The sequence below is a fragment of the Saccopteryx bilineata genome, chromosome 1 (assembly GCF_036850765.1).
Source record: "Saccopteryx bilineata isolate mSacBil1 chromosome 1, mSacBil1_pri_phased_curated, whole genome shotgun sequence".
Lineage (NCBI taxonomy): Eukaryota > Metazoa > Chordata > Mammalia > Chiroptera > Emballonuridae > Saccopteryx > Saccopteryx bilineata.
This window is the reverse complement of record NC_089490.1, coordinates 391,744,155-391,764,119: the sequence shown is the minus strand read 5'-3', so window position 1 is coordinate 391,764,119 and position 19,965 is coordinate 391,744,155. Positions and strand designations below refer to the sequence as shown.

Genomic DNA, 19,965 nt, shown 5'->3' with positions numbered 1-19,965 from the left:
GGATGATCAGAATGATCATAGTTAACATATATTAAGCCCTTACTACATATGCCTAACTCTGTTTTAGATGTTTTACATGCATTATGGCATTTATCTCATCCACCATCTCTATGAAGATGCTACTCTTGTCTCCATTCTACAGATGAGGAAATTTAGGTAGAGGTTGATAGTGTGAATTGTGCACGCCTCTCATCTGGTGAGTGATCGAGCCAGGCATGTAATTGGTACCCTTTAATGGTAGATCCCATGCATTTCACTACTAGTTGTGTGATCTGATTATGTCATCTAAAACTCACTGCAGATGTCATTATAATCACTCCTAAAAAAAATCACCAAAACATTTCTTTTTCATAGCAGAACTTCCTAAATGCTGTTTAGAAGGCCTGGAAGGTAACTCGGTAACCTATTCTCTTCCCTTTTTACCTCCTCATAATTTGATGAAAGCAGGACTGTGACTCATTTTCTCTTTTCTTTTTCCAGGCTTCTTCATCCCTGGACTTCATACTTTACATGATTTAGCTTGCCAGTTCACTGAAGTATTTGATTAGAAAATCCATGATTTAAATGAAACTGTAAGAAAGCCCTCTAAAGTGTATTATAAATGAATCAAAACTATTTGAAAAAGGATGTTTTGCATAACGTAATCTTTTTCATGACATGCACCTACTTGGTTCTTAAATGTCCTCTTGAGAAGAGTCCTCATGCTCTCGGGTATCAATTTGTTCATCACAACTTTCAACTGGACTATAAGCTCTATGAAAGTATTGACAATATCTGTTGTGCTTACTAGCAGATGCTAAGCATCTGGTACGTACTAGATTATCAGAAAGACATTTCTGAGAGAAAGAAAGGAAGAAAAAATAAAAAGAAAGAAAGAACTGAATGAGTGGATAAATGGTTTGGCAGCTTCTCTTGCTATTGTGTGTGCCTCCCTCTAGGACTTTTTGTTACCCCAGATCTTCCTAAATCATTGGTTTTAATCTAGTTCAGACTGGAAGTCAGTTAATCAAACATACTAACTCTGCGTAAACTAAGAGTAAAAATGCACAGGATGAAGCTAAGGACCTCTCAGTGAATAAACCTACTAACTTTAATTTGTCTGAATTTAACATATTAATTATAATTTACTAATATATAATATGTTAATATTATGTAGTATTATTTAATTAATGTATAATATTAATTTAATTAATGTATAATATTAATTAGTGAGTATAATATTATTACTCACTAATTTCTGAAATGGTTATTATTAATGAATTTCAGATAAATGTGTTGCATAACTCTGTTATTAGGGTTATTAATAATAGATAATTTTTATTTGTAGATTGCTTTCTACAGGTAAGCATCATCTTCTTTATAAACATTATTTAATATAATCCTCAAAATCCTCACAAAATTGATTCTAGCATTATTCTTATCTATACATAATGAAACTATGCAAGACCTCAAAGTACAGAAGTGGTGATGAGGAGAGAATTGACAATGAGCTTTCTCCGTGACTGGTTTTGTTGTTGGTGTGTGCAGTCTTGGTTCTTTGGCATATCAGGCTGTCTAAGCACTAGAAGGTGGCATCAGGTGATCCAGAAGAAGCCAGGCTGCTGTTGCTACACTGACATATAGGTTAGTGAACAGTACACAAAGCAAAGGCATTCACTGCTTTTTACCTGAGTGCTGCATCATGCTGCTTTATTGTTTGGTGTAAAACAAAGACATGATGAGGTCTTTCTGGAAAGGTAAGGCTTGAGGAAGGCTTTGAGGAATAAATAGGGTTTGGAAAGATTATAAAGTGACAAAGCAGTGTTTCCTTAAAAAAAAAAAAGGCAAGAATACCAGCTTAACTATACTCTGTATGAGTTTAAAATTCATCAGAAGACTATTTCATCTAAAAGCAGAAGCAAAGCTTTCCAGTTGTAGTAAACTCAGATACTCAAGATATAACCTCAGACCAAACCTTCTTCTTGCTTTTATTTGTGTCTTAAATTTCTAACAGTATGACATGCAGGGCATATAATGTTTTCTTCAGGTGTTGTGGATGGCTTTGTAAGAAGCAGGAGACTTGAAAAACGGATATGATCAAAACAAACTCCACTGTGGCTGAATTTGTGTTCCTGGGGCTCTCAATGCAGCCAGAGGTGCTTCTCATTCTTTTTATTATCTTCTTGTTCTTCTATTTATTAACGGTGGCTGGGAATATTATTATCATCACTATCATCCATATAGAACCTCGTCTCCAAACTCCTATGTACTTTTTTCTCACTAATTTATCCTTTCTGGATATCTGCTACACATCCACCAATGTCCCACAAATGCTGTCTAACATGGTGGGAAAAAAGAAGACCATCCCATTCTCCAGCTGTGCTGCTCAGATGTACTTCTCCCTGTCCTTTGGAATGACTGAATGCATTCTCCTTGGTGTCATGGCTTATGACAGATACGCAGCCATTTGTCATCCTCTTCATTATACCGTCATTATGGATCGAAACACCTGTGTCCAACTGGCAGCTATTTCTTGGTCCAGTAGTTTTCTGAGTTCCATGATTATCAATGTGCTCACTCTGAGTTTGCCTTACTGTGGCCCTAATGTCTTGAATCACTTTTTTTGTGAGGTACCCTCTGTCCTGAGGTTGGCTTGCACTGACACCTCATTTACTGAGATGGTTGTTTTTATCTTCAGTATCATCATTGTCTTCATTCCTTTTCTCCTCATTGTTGTTTCCTATGCCCAAATCCTTCTGTCGGTTCTCAGGATGCAGTCAGCCTCTGGGAGGCACAAGGCATTGTCTACCTGTGCTTCCCATCTGACAGTGGTGGCCTTATTCTATGGAACTGCCATCTTCATGTACATGAGACCCCAGTCGAAGTCCTCCAGGGCTGGGGGAAAGATCATTGCAGTGTTCTATACAGTGATCACACCCATGCTCAATCCCTTGATCTATAGCCTAAGAAACCAGGATGTGAAAGGTGCTTTAAGAAGAGCTATTGAGAGACAAAAGACAGGAAAGCTTTGAGTAAGGCATTAAGATTAACTGTTCACCTAAAATAATTGATTTCTGATTATAAAATGACAGAGTAAAAAGTAGTTTGGACAGTCAATATCTTCTTTGTCATTCACAAAATGCACATAATTTCAGCTACAAACTCAACAGAATTTCTCCAAGAACTAATCACAGCTTTAATGTGTCAGAGCAATTCCCTTCATCATGTGACTACTATTTCCTTATTTTTATAAAATCTTAGTTCTCCAAATCATAGACTATCTGAAATTAACTACTTAAAATTGCATCAATCAGGTGAAAGATCTTACTTCTGTCTGGAAGATCAAAAGCACTTTGATCTATAAACTCAGGTACAGAACTTCCGATAAAGTTTTTGGAAACATCTCACATTTGTCCTAATTTTGTAGTTTTCAAGGAAACAAGACCATGAATCGACTTTGTCCTTTATACCTTTACAAAAAATTGCTTCATTTAACTTTCAACTGAACTCTACCCTTTCTGTAAATTCTGGTGTATGGTATTCCTTTTTAAAATGGGCAAATAAATCTGACTTTATTTGACTACAGTTTTTTTCCTGGTGGTCTTAGATTAATTGTATGGAGGGAGGACAATAATGATCAGGAGCAAAAGATTTGATGAAATGTCAATGTATGTATCTATCATTTATCTATTTCTTTCTATCATCTCTCTATCTCTATCTAGCTACCACTGTTATCTCTAGGGTAGATGTATTATAAATTTATTATGAAATTGATATATTATAAATCTCTCAAAATTTCTTGTATAATGGCTTTATATTTTCACTCTTTTTTTTGTTTTGGCTGGTTATTTTAAAAACAATAATGCAATTTTGAAAGGTTTTAATGTCATCCCTGTAGGTATAGGGACCACTACTATCATAAGTCATATTACCAGCTTTCTTAATAGGTGTATTTCTTTTTAAAGTAAAAAAAAAATAATAATTTAGTGTCCAGTTAGTAGTATGAGGATTGTAAAATACTGTAAGGGAAGAAAGTCATGGTGAAACAAAATTATTCTTCATTGATATCACTCTATTAGCATAATTTGAAAGCTAAACTACTTCTTTGATATCATCTCCTCTTTTGACCCTTTCATTTACTTATTCATGTTATAGTTACTTCTATAGCCTATTTGACCTTGCAAAGATTCAGCTCACCAGAGTCATAGGCAAATGTGAAGTTTTCAACAAGTGCTTCATAATATAGTCTTGTCTAAATATTAACTGAGCAATCTAATCAAAACACCAGACTGAATGTAGACATGAATACAACCCTTTATAGAGGTTCTCTACACCTCTGCCTAAGTTATGATCACACATGTAATTTTCTACAATACTGTACATTTCTCTGTTGATGTAGAAAAGTGAGCTGCATAGAAAATATAGATGTAGAAAAATGAGAGGGTCATTAAATGAATACTTTTTACAGGAGAATCTCTTGAACAAAGAGAATAGGGTGGTATAATATAAATAAATACTAGAGGTGATTTGAGGAAAAGGACCTGGAATGTCAAAAAAAGTACTCTGGCAATTTTATAATTTCTGACTTATGAAAGAGGGATAACTATGGAACTGATAAGGAACCTGCGATGTTAATTATTCCAAGTATCTTCTCCAAGGCAGAGACCGAAGGCAGAACCTTCAGTTTAAATTCCTCCCCTGGAAGAATACTAGACCTAGACCTAATGTAAGAGTTTTATACAAACCCCATTTAAAAAAGCAACTATCTGAAACCTTCCTGAACTAACTGAAGTGTACTCAGATATACCAGCCTAAGGGCGATGGTGCTATATTGGTTTTCCCAAAGGTTGACCTGCTGATGGATATGTGACAGAATTTTAGGATGCAAAGAGGAATCTTCTCCATAATTCAGAAACCATAAACTCACTATTCTCCAGTCAGTAAACTCCTATGTCCTTAAACTGGTGCCAGATCTTGAACTACCATCACCAAACCTTTCCACTGGTCACCCAGCCAAAATGGCCCATGTGCATGTCCCATTATTTCAGCCTCTTTGCCTATGTTTACTATGTTCCCTTCTTCTGGCATCCCCGACCTCATTTGCCTCCCTCTTCCGTTTCTAAGCTATGTTTCAAAAACAACTTTGATGTTTCCTCCTCCACAAAGATACCCTGATCTCCCAAGAGGAAATGCTGTCTTTCTAGTGCAAGCCTCTAAAGCATCTCATTAGCAATTTTCTTTCCCCATTTATTACTACTTCTTCTGTGATACAAGATATTTGCATTTAGCTTATCTTCCTATTAGTATAAATTATATAAAGTCAGGAAACACACACATACACACACAGTCATATTGTCCACCACGTCACAAAACGTATTGTTTTAAAAAAAAACTTCACCTGAGGTTACATAACTTGATCATGGAGGACTCAAAATTGAATCTAAACTTTAGCTTACTCTGAGATCTCCCTTTTTAACCACTTTTGCATCAAATTTTGTTTTTCACATTAACAACTCTTTGTTGACTAAAAAAAAACCCCTTATATAATTTTTACAGTTTATAATACAGAACATGATTTTTTAAAAAATTTTATTTATTTTTTAAACATCTTTATTATTTTATTCCCCACCCCCCTCATGAGCTTGTTAATTATACAATCTCTTCCAGAACATGATTAACACAATTAGTTACCTTTGCTATGATTTTATTGCTGGACATGAATTTTAATGCATAAAAAAGAATTCAGTCCTTTTCAAATTTAAGGCATTTGTTGATCTATTATTTGAGTAAACTAATAAGATAGATAAGAGGTGAATATATAGCCACTATTTTATTGATAAAGAGACTAAAGTACATAGATATTAAGGTACTTATCAGAAATAATTGTTGGTGGGGTTAGGCTAAGACCAAAGTAATTTATCCATTTTTCTCTTGCCATTTTAAGTTGATATATATGCTTCTACCACCAACTATGTGGAAAAACGATTAACTTCCTCACTTTGTTGCATCATATTGATAGCATAATTGAACATGTTTAAAATATAAATGAAGAAAAATAGAAGCAACTAATGTTTATGTAGGGCCAGTGGCTGCCACTGTCATGCAGGATCACGTTGAATTCAGACAGATGGTAAAGAAACAATGGAGCCAAAAAATGGTGAGCTATTTGTTTATTAAAGTCTCACACCAGCCAACGAGCAAAAACAGAAAGGGAAAACAGTTTCCTTTCATTCAGGGCTCCCAAAGCCCTGATGAATTCTCCGGATTCACAACCAGGAGAATCTTCTCTGGTTTCTCCTAAAATCAAAGGCCCCATAAATTTCAGCAGAACTCGCAAAGCCCCTCAGCTCTGGTTGCCCATCTGCACACCTTCTCCTCCTCTGCAGAAGGTGGCTTCTTCTTCAGCACTCTTCATTCTCTCTGCTTTCCCTGCAAAACTGGCTGGGCCTACAAAGACCCTTCTTCAAGAAAATATTAGCAAAACAATAGCCCCTCCCAAGCAGAAATGCAATTGACAATTTGTAATCAAATGCCCTGCACTGAAGGCAAGCACATACCTGGCTGCACAGCGCCATTTTTTAACAATAAAAGTGAGCAAATTAAAAAAACACAAATTTTATAAATTCATTGGTCCAACAGTTTATCAAGTATTTTTATATGACAGATTACTTACAGAGATTTTTGCATATCCTTTGAAAAATGCCAAATGATAAGTACAATTCTACAGAGACAAGTAACTTACTCAAAATCACATAGTTAGAAAATAGCACAGCTTAGGTAAGGGCTTCTTTCTGCATAATCCAAAGCATGAATGTTGGCTCTTGGATCAATTTTTGGTTTTATCACTTTGATAAGTTTGTTGATTTATCTGAGCTTTATTTTTTAATATCTTTAAAATGAATTAATGCCTATCTCTAATAATTGTTTTAAGAACTTAAGATTTTAAGTGCTTTGGTCATTGACTAGGTACAATGATCAATTAAGAATTAAAGGTAGCCTGACCAGGTGGTGGCGCAGTGGATAGAGCGTTGGACTGGGATGCAGAGGACCCAGGTTCGAGACCCCGAGGTTGCCAGCTTGAGTGCTGGCTCATCTGGCTTGAGCAAAGCTCACCAGCTTGGACCCAATGTTGCTGGTTTGAGCAAGGGGTTACTCGGTCTGCTGTAGCCTCACAGTCAAGGTACATATGAGATATGAGAAAGCAATCAATGAACAACTAAGGTGTTGCAATGAAAAGCTAATGATTGATGCTTCTCATCTCTCTCTGTTCCTATCTGACTCTCTCTGTCTCTGTAAAAAAAAAAAAAGAGAAAAAAAACAATTCAACAAGGTCACTGATTGAGATGTAAAAATGAGATTCAAAGATTGTATGGCCAGTTGTTGCAGCTGTCTCAGCCATCCAGATGCAGGTTCTCCTTGGATTTGGACAGAAAGTAAATAAATAATGGAACTAGAAAATGGTAGGTGTAAGGCCAGGAGCCACCATTGTGGCCATTCACATGCAGGTGCGCATTGGATTCGGACAGTCGGTAAAGAAACAACGGAGCCAAAAACTGGTGGGCCATAGTCTTTAATCCTAGCTTGCACCCGGCGGGCAAGTAAAAATACACACTGGGCTCCAAAACCCAGTAATTCAGTGCTCACAAAGCTACTGACTTATCCGAGTTTCCTAGAATTAAAGGTTTCTAGCTCACCAGACTTATTCACCTCTGTTCCCCATCTCCTTCCTTCTCCCTGCACAAACTCTGCCCAAACTGGCTTTACATTTATGTTGGGCAGATAAAAAGTATTATGCTCACTTTGTTAAAGATGATGCTGCCCACGTGGAGGCCATTGCCCAGGTGATATTAATGTGTGTTGGGGGCGGGCTGTGGGCAGGCAGAATCCTTGTAGCCTGGGCTTGGTTTTGGGATTAAGCCTTTCCCACCCTTTTTGATGTGGGTTGGTACAATCCCATCATGCCCCAGATAAGTGACTTTGTATTAGAGACTTCCCTATTTTGTATATTGGATTTCTACACTATAAAGTGGGGGCAGAACAGGAGTTTGCGCTCTTGGTTCCTGAGATTATCATTAGAGGAGAGAGCAGAGAGGAGCGCAAAAAGAGGCCATGTGGCCAGGAGAAGCAGCCAAGATGGTGGAGTGTTGAGTGAGAAGCCAGTTAGTGCAGAGTTTGTGTAGAGAGAAGGAAGGAGATGGGGAACAGAGGTGAATAAGTCTGGTGAGCTAGAAACCTTTGATTCTAGGAAGCTTGGATAAGTCAGTAGCTTTGTGAGCACTGAATGTGAGTGGGTTTTGGAGCCTAGTGTGTGTTTTTACTTGCCCACCAGGTGCAAGCTAGAATTAAAGATGACAGCCCATCAGTTTTTGGCTCCATTGTTTCTTTACCGACTGTCCCAATCCAATGTGAACCTGCATGGGCCGGGCTGCTGTGATAGTGGCCCTGGCTTCTGGCTTTACAGCAAGTAATAGAGTGAACACAGAGGTTGTACAAAATGGAAAATTTTTATAGGAAGAAGGGTGGGGGGTAAGGGAACTATTAACACAAGATTAGAGTTATTTTTAGACCAAGCCATCTTTCTTTGGGGGTAAAGAGAATTGCAAAGGGTTTTATTGTGCAGATGCCTTTTCTTTTTATGGGGGATGGCTTGGCCAGAGTGAGATTACCTCATCGGTGTTGACTTAAAAATTCCAGATTTGTTTTTCAAGATTATATTTTTGGGAGAGGTTAAAACAGCAACCAAGTCAAGCATTAAGTCTTGGTTTTGTAACGAATTTCCAAACCTGTAAGAAATTTTTTATGAGTTTATTTGAGCCAAACAGTCTATAATTTCTGGGAAGCAAAATCTTAACACATTGAGAAAATGCTTTGGAAAGTGGCAGTTTTACCATTTATTTTATATATTAGTGAGGAGCCACTGAGCCACTTCACCTGCAGGTGTTGTAAAGTACCAAAAGCTACAGAATTAATATTAATATTTTGGAGGGCTTGAAGAACATTTTATTAATTTGGGTTAAGGTGTGCAGAGAAATTGTGAGAATAGTCTCTGTACTGTGTGATTGGCATTGTATTGTAAATGCAAAGGGGAGGAAAACATGGATCCCCAGACATTCCACCACACCTGTGGGGAAAGGGGTGAATGGCTAACCAGGTGCAAGGAGAGAAAAGCCAAAATAAACCTTTCTTATAACTATGAGCCATTTGCAGGCATTTGTCCCCATGGAAACTACCTCTCCTATGTAAATGCGTGTGGTTAAAACGTGTGACTCTGGACAGAGATGGCAGATGAACACTAGATAATATGGGAATGCCTTTTTAATATGTAAAAATATATCTTTCTGCCATTGTGTTGACTTGTAAATTTTGTTTTCTCCAAAAGGATGTATGGCTTGCAAATTGAACATGGTCCTATCATGTTAAAGGACATATAACTATAACCAATAGTGGTAAAGGGCTCCTAATTAAAATTTTTGCTTCTGTATTTCCCACTTACAAAACTATAAAAACCAAGTAGAACAAAGGGCCGGCGCACTCTCCCTCAGATTTCTGTTTGGAGTTGCCGCCGCTTGGCCAAGCTAGATAATAAAGCTTTGTTCGTGTCTTCAATGTTTCGGGTCCCTCCGGATTAGGTTTAACATTTAGAATCAAAGGGAAAGACATAAAGGGGTTACATGACATTAATTAGTATTAGATTAGGGAGGAAAGAGAAAGTCAAGTGAGGAAATCTCTGGGATTGGATAAAATGTAAAATTGTATATACTAAAACTTCTTTTATATAGGCAGGAACAAGATAGTTCATAGTTAATTAACATGATAATAACAACAATGAAGGGGTTTGTTGGTTCCTGCTCGGGTGGAATGCCCACTCTGAGGGAGGGCAGGGAAAGAAGATGACCCTTATACTTCAAAGACATATTATCAGTTTTGTTATTGTAGATGCGGAAGACAATAAACAGTCTCCATGAAGGTAAGCATTGACCTTTGTTTACAGAAAAGTACCACCTTCGCACATGATAGCCACCATGAATTGCTTTTAGTTAGAAAGTTTTAACTTTAGACCATCCTGTGTGGTTACTTTACAAGGCCATCCTGCAGGGCTCACCGGAGCTTGTCAAGTTTAGTCTGTGGCCCCATCTTTCTTTCTTTTTTTTTTCACCCACAGGGCTTTACCACAAGTTATGACATTTTTAGCCTGTGATTTTCTCTTTAACATAGTTTAGTTAATGGAATTAGAGCACCTTTATTCTTATTTTTCACAGAGCATCTAGATTTATACTTTGGATTATAAAAAAGGGATCTGAAGGCTGAATCTCTTGATTGCCAACCTTACATATGTCTATTAGCTTCTGTACTTTTCCCATAAAGTAGCACCAGGGATGTGTTTTTGAAAATTCATGATATGATTGGATGATTTTGAAACTGGCATTTGCCACTCTTTTTTTATTATTAATTTTAATGTGGTGACATTAATAAATCAGGGTACATATGTTCAGAGGAAACATCTCCAGGTTATTTTGACTTTTTTTTTTTTTTGTATTTTTCTGAAGCTGGAAAAGGGGAGAGACAGTCAGACAGACTCTCGCATGCGCCAGACAGGATCCACCCGGCACGCCCACCAGGGGGTGACGCTCTGCCCCTCTGGGGCGTTGCTCTGTTGCGACCAGAGTCACTCTAGCGCCTGGGGCAGAGGCCAAGGAGCCATCCCCAGCGCCCGGGCCATCTTTGCTCCAATGGAGCCTCGCTGCAGGAGGGGAAGAGAGAGACAGAGAGGAAGGAGAGGGGGAGGGGTGGAGAAGCAGATGGGCACTTCTCTTGTGTGCCCTGGCCGGGAATCAAACCCGGGACTTCTGCACACCAGGCCGACGCTCTACCACTGAGCCAACCGGCCAGGGCCTATTTTGACATTTAATTATGTTCCATACCCATCACCCAAAGTCAAATTGTCTTCCGTCACCTTCTATCTGGTTTTCTTTGTGCCCCTCCCCTCCCCCCACACCCTCCTTCTCCTCCTTCCTCTTCCCCGTAACCACCACACTCTTGTCCATGTCTCTTAGTCTCATTTTTATGTCTCACTTATGTATGGAATCATACAGTTCTTAGTTTTTTCTGATTTACTTATTTCACTCATTATAATGTTATCAAGGTACATCCATATTGTTGTAAAATGATCTGATGTTCATCATTTCTTTGGCTGAGTAGTATTCCATAGTATATATGTACCACATCTTTATCTAGTCATACACAATAGAGAAAAAAAAAGCCTCTTCAACAAATGGTGCTGGGAAAACTGGAAAGCCACATGCAAAAGAATGAAACTTGACTACAGTTTGTCCCCTTGTACTAAAATTGATTCAAAATGGATCAAAGACCTAAATATAAGACCTGAAACAATAAAGTACATAGTACTAAACTCATGGACCTTGATTATAAAGAGAACTTTATGAATTTGACTCCAAAGGTAAGGGAAGTGAAGGCAAAGATAAATGAATGGGACCACATCAGACTGCGAAGTTTTTGCACAGCAAGAGAAACTGACAATAAAACAAACAGACAGCCAACTAAATGGGACCTTTGCCACTCTTATAGAATGACACCCATCAAAAAGCTTGGTAACTACTGGGTCTTTTATCTCTATAACTCTTTGGTATCTTTTATAATGAATGGGTTTGCTCTACATTTTTGGGCAAGCATTGTGTTCCACTGATATTTGAATACATTGCACTGGAGGAAGATTGCAGTAGAAAGATTACTGATTGTAAATATTCAAAACTGATGATGTGATGGAGTTTCAGCATATTTGAGAAAAATTTAGGTCTCTCCAGATATGTCTTTTACCTTAACTTATTATTGATAGCAGACATTCCTATTTCTTCATTAGAAATTTGTAGCTTTGAGACAATGAAAAAAAGATTTATTGATACATCAGAGTTAATAAGACTATTCTCTAATAAGGACCTGGGTATGATGACAGAGGAATGGAGACCACTGGCTCCCAAGGAAAAAACAAAGGTCTAATTAAGATCAGAAGAGAAGGAGAAGAAGGCGTAAGAAAAATTTTAGGGAAACAAATCCTGTAGACATTATCATCTTTCACAGGGTCCTAGAGTCCAATGGATTCCCTGAGGCCTGAAAGGATAACAGTATGTGAAGTTGACAAAATTTACACATTACACCTTTAAAGATTAGGCAGAGATCAAAGGGATCCAGGGATTATCTGGTAAAACCAATCACTTGCCAGACTGAAGATAGAAAGGAAAAAGGTCTTGATGATTGGTGGCAGCAGTTTCAGAGAATTAATGCAGTAACTGGAAGTACAGCAAAATCCTTGAAAAAAAAATGTACTTACAGTCGCAGTCTCCAGAACCTGGCTTGTACCTAGCACTTCCTAGTTTTTGCTAAATATGTGTGCATGGGTGCTGGGTTGAGTAAAGTTATTTCTCACAGCAGCCCCATTCCCCATGTATTTAACTAAATTTTCTCTGACTTCCTTTCAAAGTAGAGAAATATTCAACATTCAGACCTGTCATTTCTTGTGGCCTTGAAAAAAATATGCTTACGAGTGATTGGCTATTTATTTCCCCTATCAAATTCTATCTCCATTTTTTTAATTAAAAAAATAAATTTTGCTCAGTATGTCTTTCAAAAATATTAATTTCAATTTCCTTCAGATAATAGAGTTAAAGGTTGTAGAACAAGCTACTAAAATTAAGATTCACTCAACAAATACATGGTAACTTGGATAGTGTTTATTGAAGTTATTTCATTTTTTATCTTCTAACACCATTTTCTTACTATTGTACTATCATTTATCTTGATAATAACACATTTTTATTTTTTTTGAGTTTTCCTTCCGATTAGTTTTTTAAAAGCAGCTTTCACATCCTTGTTCCGTAAACTGTAGATCAAGGGATTTAACATGGGTATAATGATAGTGTAGAACACAGAGGCCCACTTGTCTTGATCCAGGGAGTAGCTGGATGTTGGCCTCAGATACATAAACATGACTGTGCCATAGAAAAGTGTGACACCAGTGAGGTGAGACCCACAGGTTGAGAAAGCCTTCAGGCGGCCCTCAGCTGAGTGCATTCTGATGATGGCAATAAGGATGAAAGCATAGGAGATGAAGATGATGAGAATGGTGCTGAATTCAATGAAGCCACACAGACTAAAAAGCAAGATCTCACTGATGTAGGTGTCTGAGCAAGAGAGGGCCAAGAGTGGTGGGATTTCACAGAAGAAGTGGTTGATGATATTGGAACCACAATAACTCAAACTGAAGGTGAGAGAAGTGTGAGCTACTAAACTCACCAGACCAGCCAGATAAGAGCCCAGCATCAGAACCACGCAGACTCGCTTAGACATGAGAGTGTTATAGTGAAGGGGTCGACAGATGGCCACATAACGGTCATAGGCCATGGCAGCCAGGACATAGCATTCAGCATCCACAAAACCCACAAAGAAAGCAAACTGGGTGGCACAGCTGGAGAAGGAGATAACTTTGCGCTTTGTTAGGAAGTCAGCCAGCATCCTGGGAGCAATGGCTGAGGAGTAGCCCAGGTCAACAAAGGAGAGATTGCAGAGGAAAAAATACATGGGTGTGTGAAGCTGAGCGTCTGTTATGATCAGGATAATCATACCAACATTCCCCACTACATTGACCAGGTAGACCAAGAGGAAGACCACAAAGAAGATAATCTGTAGCTGAGGATCCTGCGTGATGCCCATAAAGATAAACTCAGTCACCATTGAGTGGTTTTCTTTATCCATCTTTCCAATTTTAGTTGTGCCTGGTTTTGGTTTAGTGTTTGGAGTGATCCTTAAAAGCCTTCTCTGTGATTAGATTCTGTGACTCATAGGGTAACTCATAGGTGATGGTTGCTTGTCCTCCTTGGGTATCCAGTCAAAATAGAAGATGTTAGTGTCCTCAGGATGGCAAATTCTGCTTCTCCATAGACCTTGGTGCTCTGAGCTCATTTGTCATATGGGACCTATGCATGACCTGGTCTATACATTTATCTATCTTACTACTCAGTAAGAAGACCAGTTATGAGTGTCCCTTTTTTCTTTCTAAAACAAAGCAAATATGAACACAGATATGAATAAATATTAACTCTCATTGCATATAGGCACAAAAATTAAAAAATTAGCCAACCAGGAATCTCAAAGTATAACACATCATATCCACTCATACACATGTTTATAGAAAGTGTAATACTTGGAGCAAAATGTGAACAATATTAGAAAGGGTAGTGGTAATAATAACTTTGAAAAAGCAAGAGTTACTGAGTATTAATTATAGGCCAAAACTTTGAGTGCTTTACACGTATTATCTAATTTCATCCTCTCAACAACCCTGTGAAGTAGGTACCACCAAGAACAAGCTGGATATTAAGTAACTTTAACAAAGTAAACAACCATTAAGTCACAGAGCTGGTTCTGTCTGACTTGAGACTCGACTTCACTTTATTCTCTCCTGTCTCTATGTGATTTAATGAAGGTGAAATTTATTTTTGTGCCTGCCTTTTTCCCCCTGTCTTGCCTATGGGCATGAACAAAGACTTAGTCCTTTGGTTTTCCTGATCTTTAGAAGCATCCAGGGCTTTGGCATGGGGTATAATTCGGGTGAAGACCAGCTGTGTCTTTGGACAGTTCTATTGCCTAGCCAACAGGTTGTTGCACAGCCCAGTTCAAAGTTACAATTCAAAAATCCCTCACTTGGGAATAAAGAAAGCATTATCTAACTCTGTAGTCACGCAGGTGCATAGATTTGTCAAACTATTTTCTCTTTAGCTGTATCTGGTCCATTGAAGAATTCTAAAAAGGAAGTGGGAAAAACCAAACCACACTAAAACAAGTGATGTAATTAAGAAATAAGTAGCATCCTCTATCTAAGTCTGAAGGCAGAAGTCAGAGATATCTACTTTAATTGTTTTATTACTAAGAATAGACAAGAAAGCAGATGGTATAATGTGTCTTTCATGGGGGTGGATATTTATAATAGGCTATCTTAAATCCTAGCAATGATGAAATTAGTGATCCCCATCTTAAATATATGAAGGTAGTAGTGCATATTATATGTATATCTACATGAGACTAACATGTAACTAAAGTTTGACCAATCTGACATTAGAAGAAATGGTGGATTGATGAGTAAATAAGCATATTTCTTAGTTAACAATAAACTCAATTAAAAAATAACATCAAAATATTGTAAATAAAGACAAACAATATTATAGATTTTGATGTATCACCTGCTATTATATGTTTAAATGAAAAGAATACTGAAGCAAGAGTTTATAATCTTGATTATATACTGTTCTTTTTTTCCCCAGTAATTATAGTTTTGAACTTCATGAATTCTTGTACTAGATGCAGCTTCCTTAACTATGAAACGGATGGGGAAGCGAATGCAAACTCCATGGAGCTTTTCAGATTTAGAATTTTTATGATTCAGACTTATTACGAGATACCTAAAAGCCAAACCCACAGTCTGCATTTCCTTTTGAAAGTTTAAAACGGCATAGACCTTATACTAAACAAACCCATGCTCAAAGGATCACTGGGAGGTATAAAGCCCCATTCCCATAGGTTACATCACTTTCTCATTCTGTCCCAAATACTGACCTGTGACCTGACCTGATTTCTATCTGTTGGTAAGAGGTTGAATGTCTCTTCTTCTCTTGATGGGTTATACTGAACAAATACTCTGAGAAGTATCCAAAGACAGTGAGTCACTCTGGCAGTTGTCTCTGAACTGCTTACTCATACCATCTTTGCTCCTATGTACAGGAGGTATTTTAAGTCTCAACCACAAATAATCCTCAGAAGAAATATGATGAAATTCTTTCTGTATTCATAGGAGACCCAAAGATTTGATGAGTTGTCATCCCCTAAGGATTCACCTTCTCTTCCGTCAGCCCTAATAATAAAAGAAGGAAACACAAGGGAATTCTTATGAACCACTCTAGCTATGATTATTGAGTCAACCACAAGGGCTGCCTGAACTCCTTTACCAGCCCTAAGCTGCCTATCTGGTGTGATTTGATGGAAAGTTAGAAAGGTCTGTTTGCTGATGACTGCAACTTCTTTCAAAGAGGTTGATATGTTCCATGCTATATGGAGTGGTCGTATTTAAATGTACATATAGTAGCCAGCAGTATATGGGATAACCAATGGTGCTTACTCTTCATAAAGGATGACCAGCACTCCCACAAGTATTATAGAGACAATATTAAATTTGTGAATTAAAGAAGTAGAACTGCCACCTTTATGACATTAAGTCTGGCTATCAAAGAACATGTATGCCTTCATACTTCTTCAAGTCGGCTTTTGCATCTTCCTATAATTTTACTTTATTTTTTTATCACAGAGGTTGTGCATATATTTTTGTCTGGTTATGCTTAGATCTTTCATATTTGTTAATCATAAATGAGATCTTCTCTTCCACATAAATTCCCTAACAGAGATGTTTGTGCAGTTGAGGTTATTAGGTTAATTTTACATTTTGCTAATTCTTTTCTCTCCTTTCTTGATTTTGGCAGCTATAAAACCTATTTGAATGAAAATTTATTTATAGCTAGTGACTAGTATGTAAGTGTCTTCTAGAAGAGTAAAGCTGTACCCTTCCAGACTCAAAGGACATCTTTTTATAGCTAGTAGGTTATCTTGACCCTTCTGCTTCTGAAATGATTATTTAATTTAACTACACAAAAAATTTAAAGAAGAGAAAAAAATTAAATAATTTATAACAAAATAATACATATTTTAGTAACTAACTGGTGAGGCATCACTACATAATGAAAAAGAAAATGCTTGCATATATATTTAAAATCTCCATAACTGTGAGATTTAGATCACTCCCACCCACGTTGGTGAGGGTGGAAATTCTTTATTCAGTCTACCAATTCCATTGCTAATCTCATCCAGAGACATTCAAATAAAAAATTAGCAAAATGTAAAATTAACCTAACAACTTCAACTATACAAAAATCTCTGTTAGGGAATTTATGTGGAAAGGAAGAAACTCATTTATGACTAACAAATATGAAAGATCTAAGCATAACCAGACAAAAAAATATGCACTACCTCTGTGAAAAAAAAGTAAAATTTCAGAAAGATACAAAAGGAAACAGAAATAACGTGTTTTTATTAGCTAAGTATCCCTTAGCGTAGTCAAATTGTTCATAAAATTAACCATAACAACTATGATACACATAACTTCTGAATTAGTCAATCTTTTAAAAAATATTTTCTTCATTTATTCATTTTAGAGAGGAGATAAAGTGAAAAATAAAGAGATAGAAAAAAGGGGGGAGGAACATAAAGCATCAACTCCTGTATGTGCCTTGACCAAGAAAGCCAGGGTTTCAAACTGGCGACCTCAGTGTTTCAGGTCAATGCTTTATCCACTGTGCCACCACAGGTCAGGTTGAGTTAGTCAATCTTGCCCAGACAATATCTAAGCCATTAGTTATTATTGTAGTTTATGTGTTATCCATATTTAACATAGAAGTATATTTTTCACACACTCTGCTACTTAGGTGCTGTAGTAATACAAAATGGTTAGCAATGCATAATCTGTAGTAAAAAAAGAAAAACTGTGTTTGAATCTCAGTTCTGATCTCTATTAACTATTTGGATAAGTTATTTCTCAAGGCCCCAATTTACTTATCTGTGATGAAGGTGCTTAATAAAAATCAGAAAATGCATGTCTTTGGCAAATGATACATGGCTAGTTAATAGTAGTTGCTATTATTACTTGCCCCTAGTATTTTCTAATTATGATATAGGAAAGGACTTGCTGAACAGATTGTTACTGTAATTCATAACTCACATTAAAACATAAGCTAAAGGCATCTTAACTAGGCAACATTTCTACTATTAGTTGATCAATAAATGTTGCTTGCTTAATGGATTTTAGAGCCCGTGGTTCTCTATTGAAAGATCATTGTAACCTGCCAATGGTTTATACCTTACGTACCAAGCACAAATCTCTGGGTTCAGTATGAATTTTCAGAATGTTTCACAGAGATCACATTGTAGCCTAATTTCTGATGGTACTAATCCAGGTGGCAGAAAGATACTGCATCCTCTGGTATCTCTTTGAATGACATTTAAGCTAGGGTTAGAAATTTTCTTATTCTGAAGCCTTTGAGATTTCCTCCTTCATAGCCTGGGGCTGACTAGCACCTACCACAAAGCCTGTTCATGATTAATTACTGCTTTGGTACCCAGTGGTTTCATTCTACAGTGTTATCTGCTAGGGTCTGACATCTTGTGTCCCTCACCTCTTAGTTGTGTGTGTGCCATGTGATCTTTCTTCCAACCTACATCTATTCTTCAATTACACAAAACTTAATCTCACTTAATTTATCAGTTTGTTTTTATTTTTTTTTATTTTTTTATAGAGACAGAGAGAGAGTCAGAGAGAGGGATAGACAGGGACAGACAGACAGGAACGGAGAGAGATGAGAAGCATCAATCATCAGTTTTTCGTTGCGCGTTGTGACACCTTAGTTGTTCATTGATTGCTTTCTCATATGTGCCTTGACCGCGGGCCTTCAGTAGACCAAGTAACCCCTTGCTTGAGCCAGCAACCTTGGGTCCAAGCTGGTGAGCTTTTGCTCAAACCAGATGAGCCCACGCTCAAGCTGGTGACCTCTGGGTCTTGAACCTGGGTCCTTCCGCATCCCAGTCCAACGCTCTATCCACTGCGCCACTGCCTGGTCAGGCTCAGTTTGTTTTTATATAAAACTAATTCACACTCAATTGAGGAAAAGTTATTTATTTAATTATTAAATAACTTTTCATTGTTTGCCAATTATGTTTCAGACTCTGTGTTGGTCAAAGCTTACTGTATTTTTCCTCTAAGGTGCCAATAGAAAATAGGGGGGAGTTAAGACTTAACCAGAATAATTCAAATCTTGCCTGAATTACTAGAGATAAAGCAGCACATCTTTCTTTTTTAAATTTAATTTAATTTAATTTTTTTACAGAGACAGAGAGAGAGTCAGAGAGAGGGATAGATAGAGACAGACAGATAGGAACGGAGAGAGATGAGAAGCATCAATCATCAGTTTTTCATTGTGGCACCTTAGTTGTTCATTGATTGCCCTCTCATCACATGTGCCTTGACCATGGAGCTACAGAAGACAGAGTAACCCCTTGCTTGAGCCAGTGGCCTTGGGTCCAAGCTGGTGAGCATTTTGCTCAAACCAGATGAGCCCACGCTCAAGCTGGTGTCCTCGGAGTCTTGAACCTGGGTCTTCCACATCCCAGTCTGATGCTCTATCCACTGCGCCACCACCTGGTCAGGCAAGCAGCGCATCTTTTAAATCTTTGTATTCCCCAACATTTAGTGAAAATCACATTGATTAAACAGAATTGAGAGACACGTTAATTAGAATATCTTCTCAAAGTGGCAAAAATAATGTAAATCACCATCGGATACAGATCAACTTGTTTCAGACTTTGGGTCTTTTATATGAAAAATATAATGGGACAAATGGAAACCTGGTTAGTTTCCATCTAGGCTACATAGCTGATAACTATATATTTCTTACTCTGGACAATAGGGAATAGTGTCAAAGTAGGGGAAACTCTTTGTTAATCATATATCCCTATGCATTTGATGGGGCAACTCATATTCATTCATTTTATCAGAGTCATCCCAGTCATTAGCACTCTCAATCAGAAATGGAAATGCTAAGGCATTAAGAGATTTAGTAAAATATCCAAAGTCACACTGTCGGTGAGACACAGAGCCAGGATGGAAAGCCAAAGCGGCCCTTATTCTCGCTACCTGCCTGCACCTCTTCAGCCAGCTCCTCAGTGTGACTTGGGTAACATGACTTATATGCACACAAAGTCCTCACAGGAGGCAAGACCAGAGGTAGAAATAACCTGCCGTTTTGTGTATTCTTTCTATGCTTCCCGTAGGACCATACGCCAACTATCGGGGATACAGAAAAAGGATGCTTAATAGTT

The 19,965-nt window shown here is 37.5% G+C and overlaps 2 protein-coding genes across 2 annotated transcripts; one reads left to right on the top strand and one right to left on the bottom strand.

Annotated features, from left to right (window-relative positions):
* Positions 1-2,072: 2,072 nt before the first annotated feature.
* On the top strand, positions 2,073-3,011 carry LOC136319696 (putative olfactory receptor 2B8). Its single transcript, XM_066252829.1, has one exon. The coding sequence runs from the start codon at positions 2,073-2,075 to the stop codon at positions 3,009-3,011; it is 939 nt and encodes a 312-aa protein (XP_066108926.1).
* Positions 3,012-12,749: 9,738 nt separating this feature from the next.
* Positions 12,750-13,972, bottom strand: LOC136320813 (olfactory receptor 5AR1). Its single transcript, XM_066253962.1, has one exon. It carries the CDS (start codon positions 13,744-13,746, stop codon positions 12,808-12,810), a length of 939 nt encoding a protein of 312 aa, XP_066110059.1. The 5' UTR covers positions 13,747-13,972; the 3' UTR covers positions 12,750-12,807.
* Positions 13,973-19,965: the final 5,993 nt, after the last annotated feature.

Bases quoted from the DNA above. Each gene is read 5' to 3' on its own strand.
- LOC136320813 (XM_066253962.1), bottom strand. From the start codon at position 13,746: ATGGATAAAGAAAACCACTCAATGGTGACTGAGTTTATCTTTATGGGC.
- LOC136319696 (XM_066252829.1), top strand. From the start codon at position 2,073: ATGATCAAAACAAACTCCACTGTGGCTGAATTTGTGTTCCTGGGGCTC.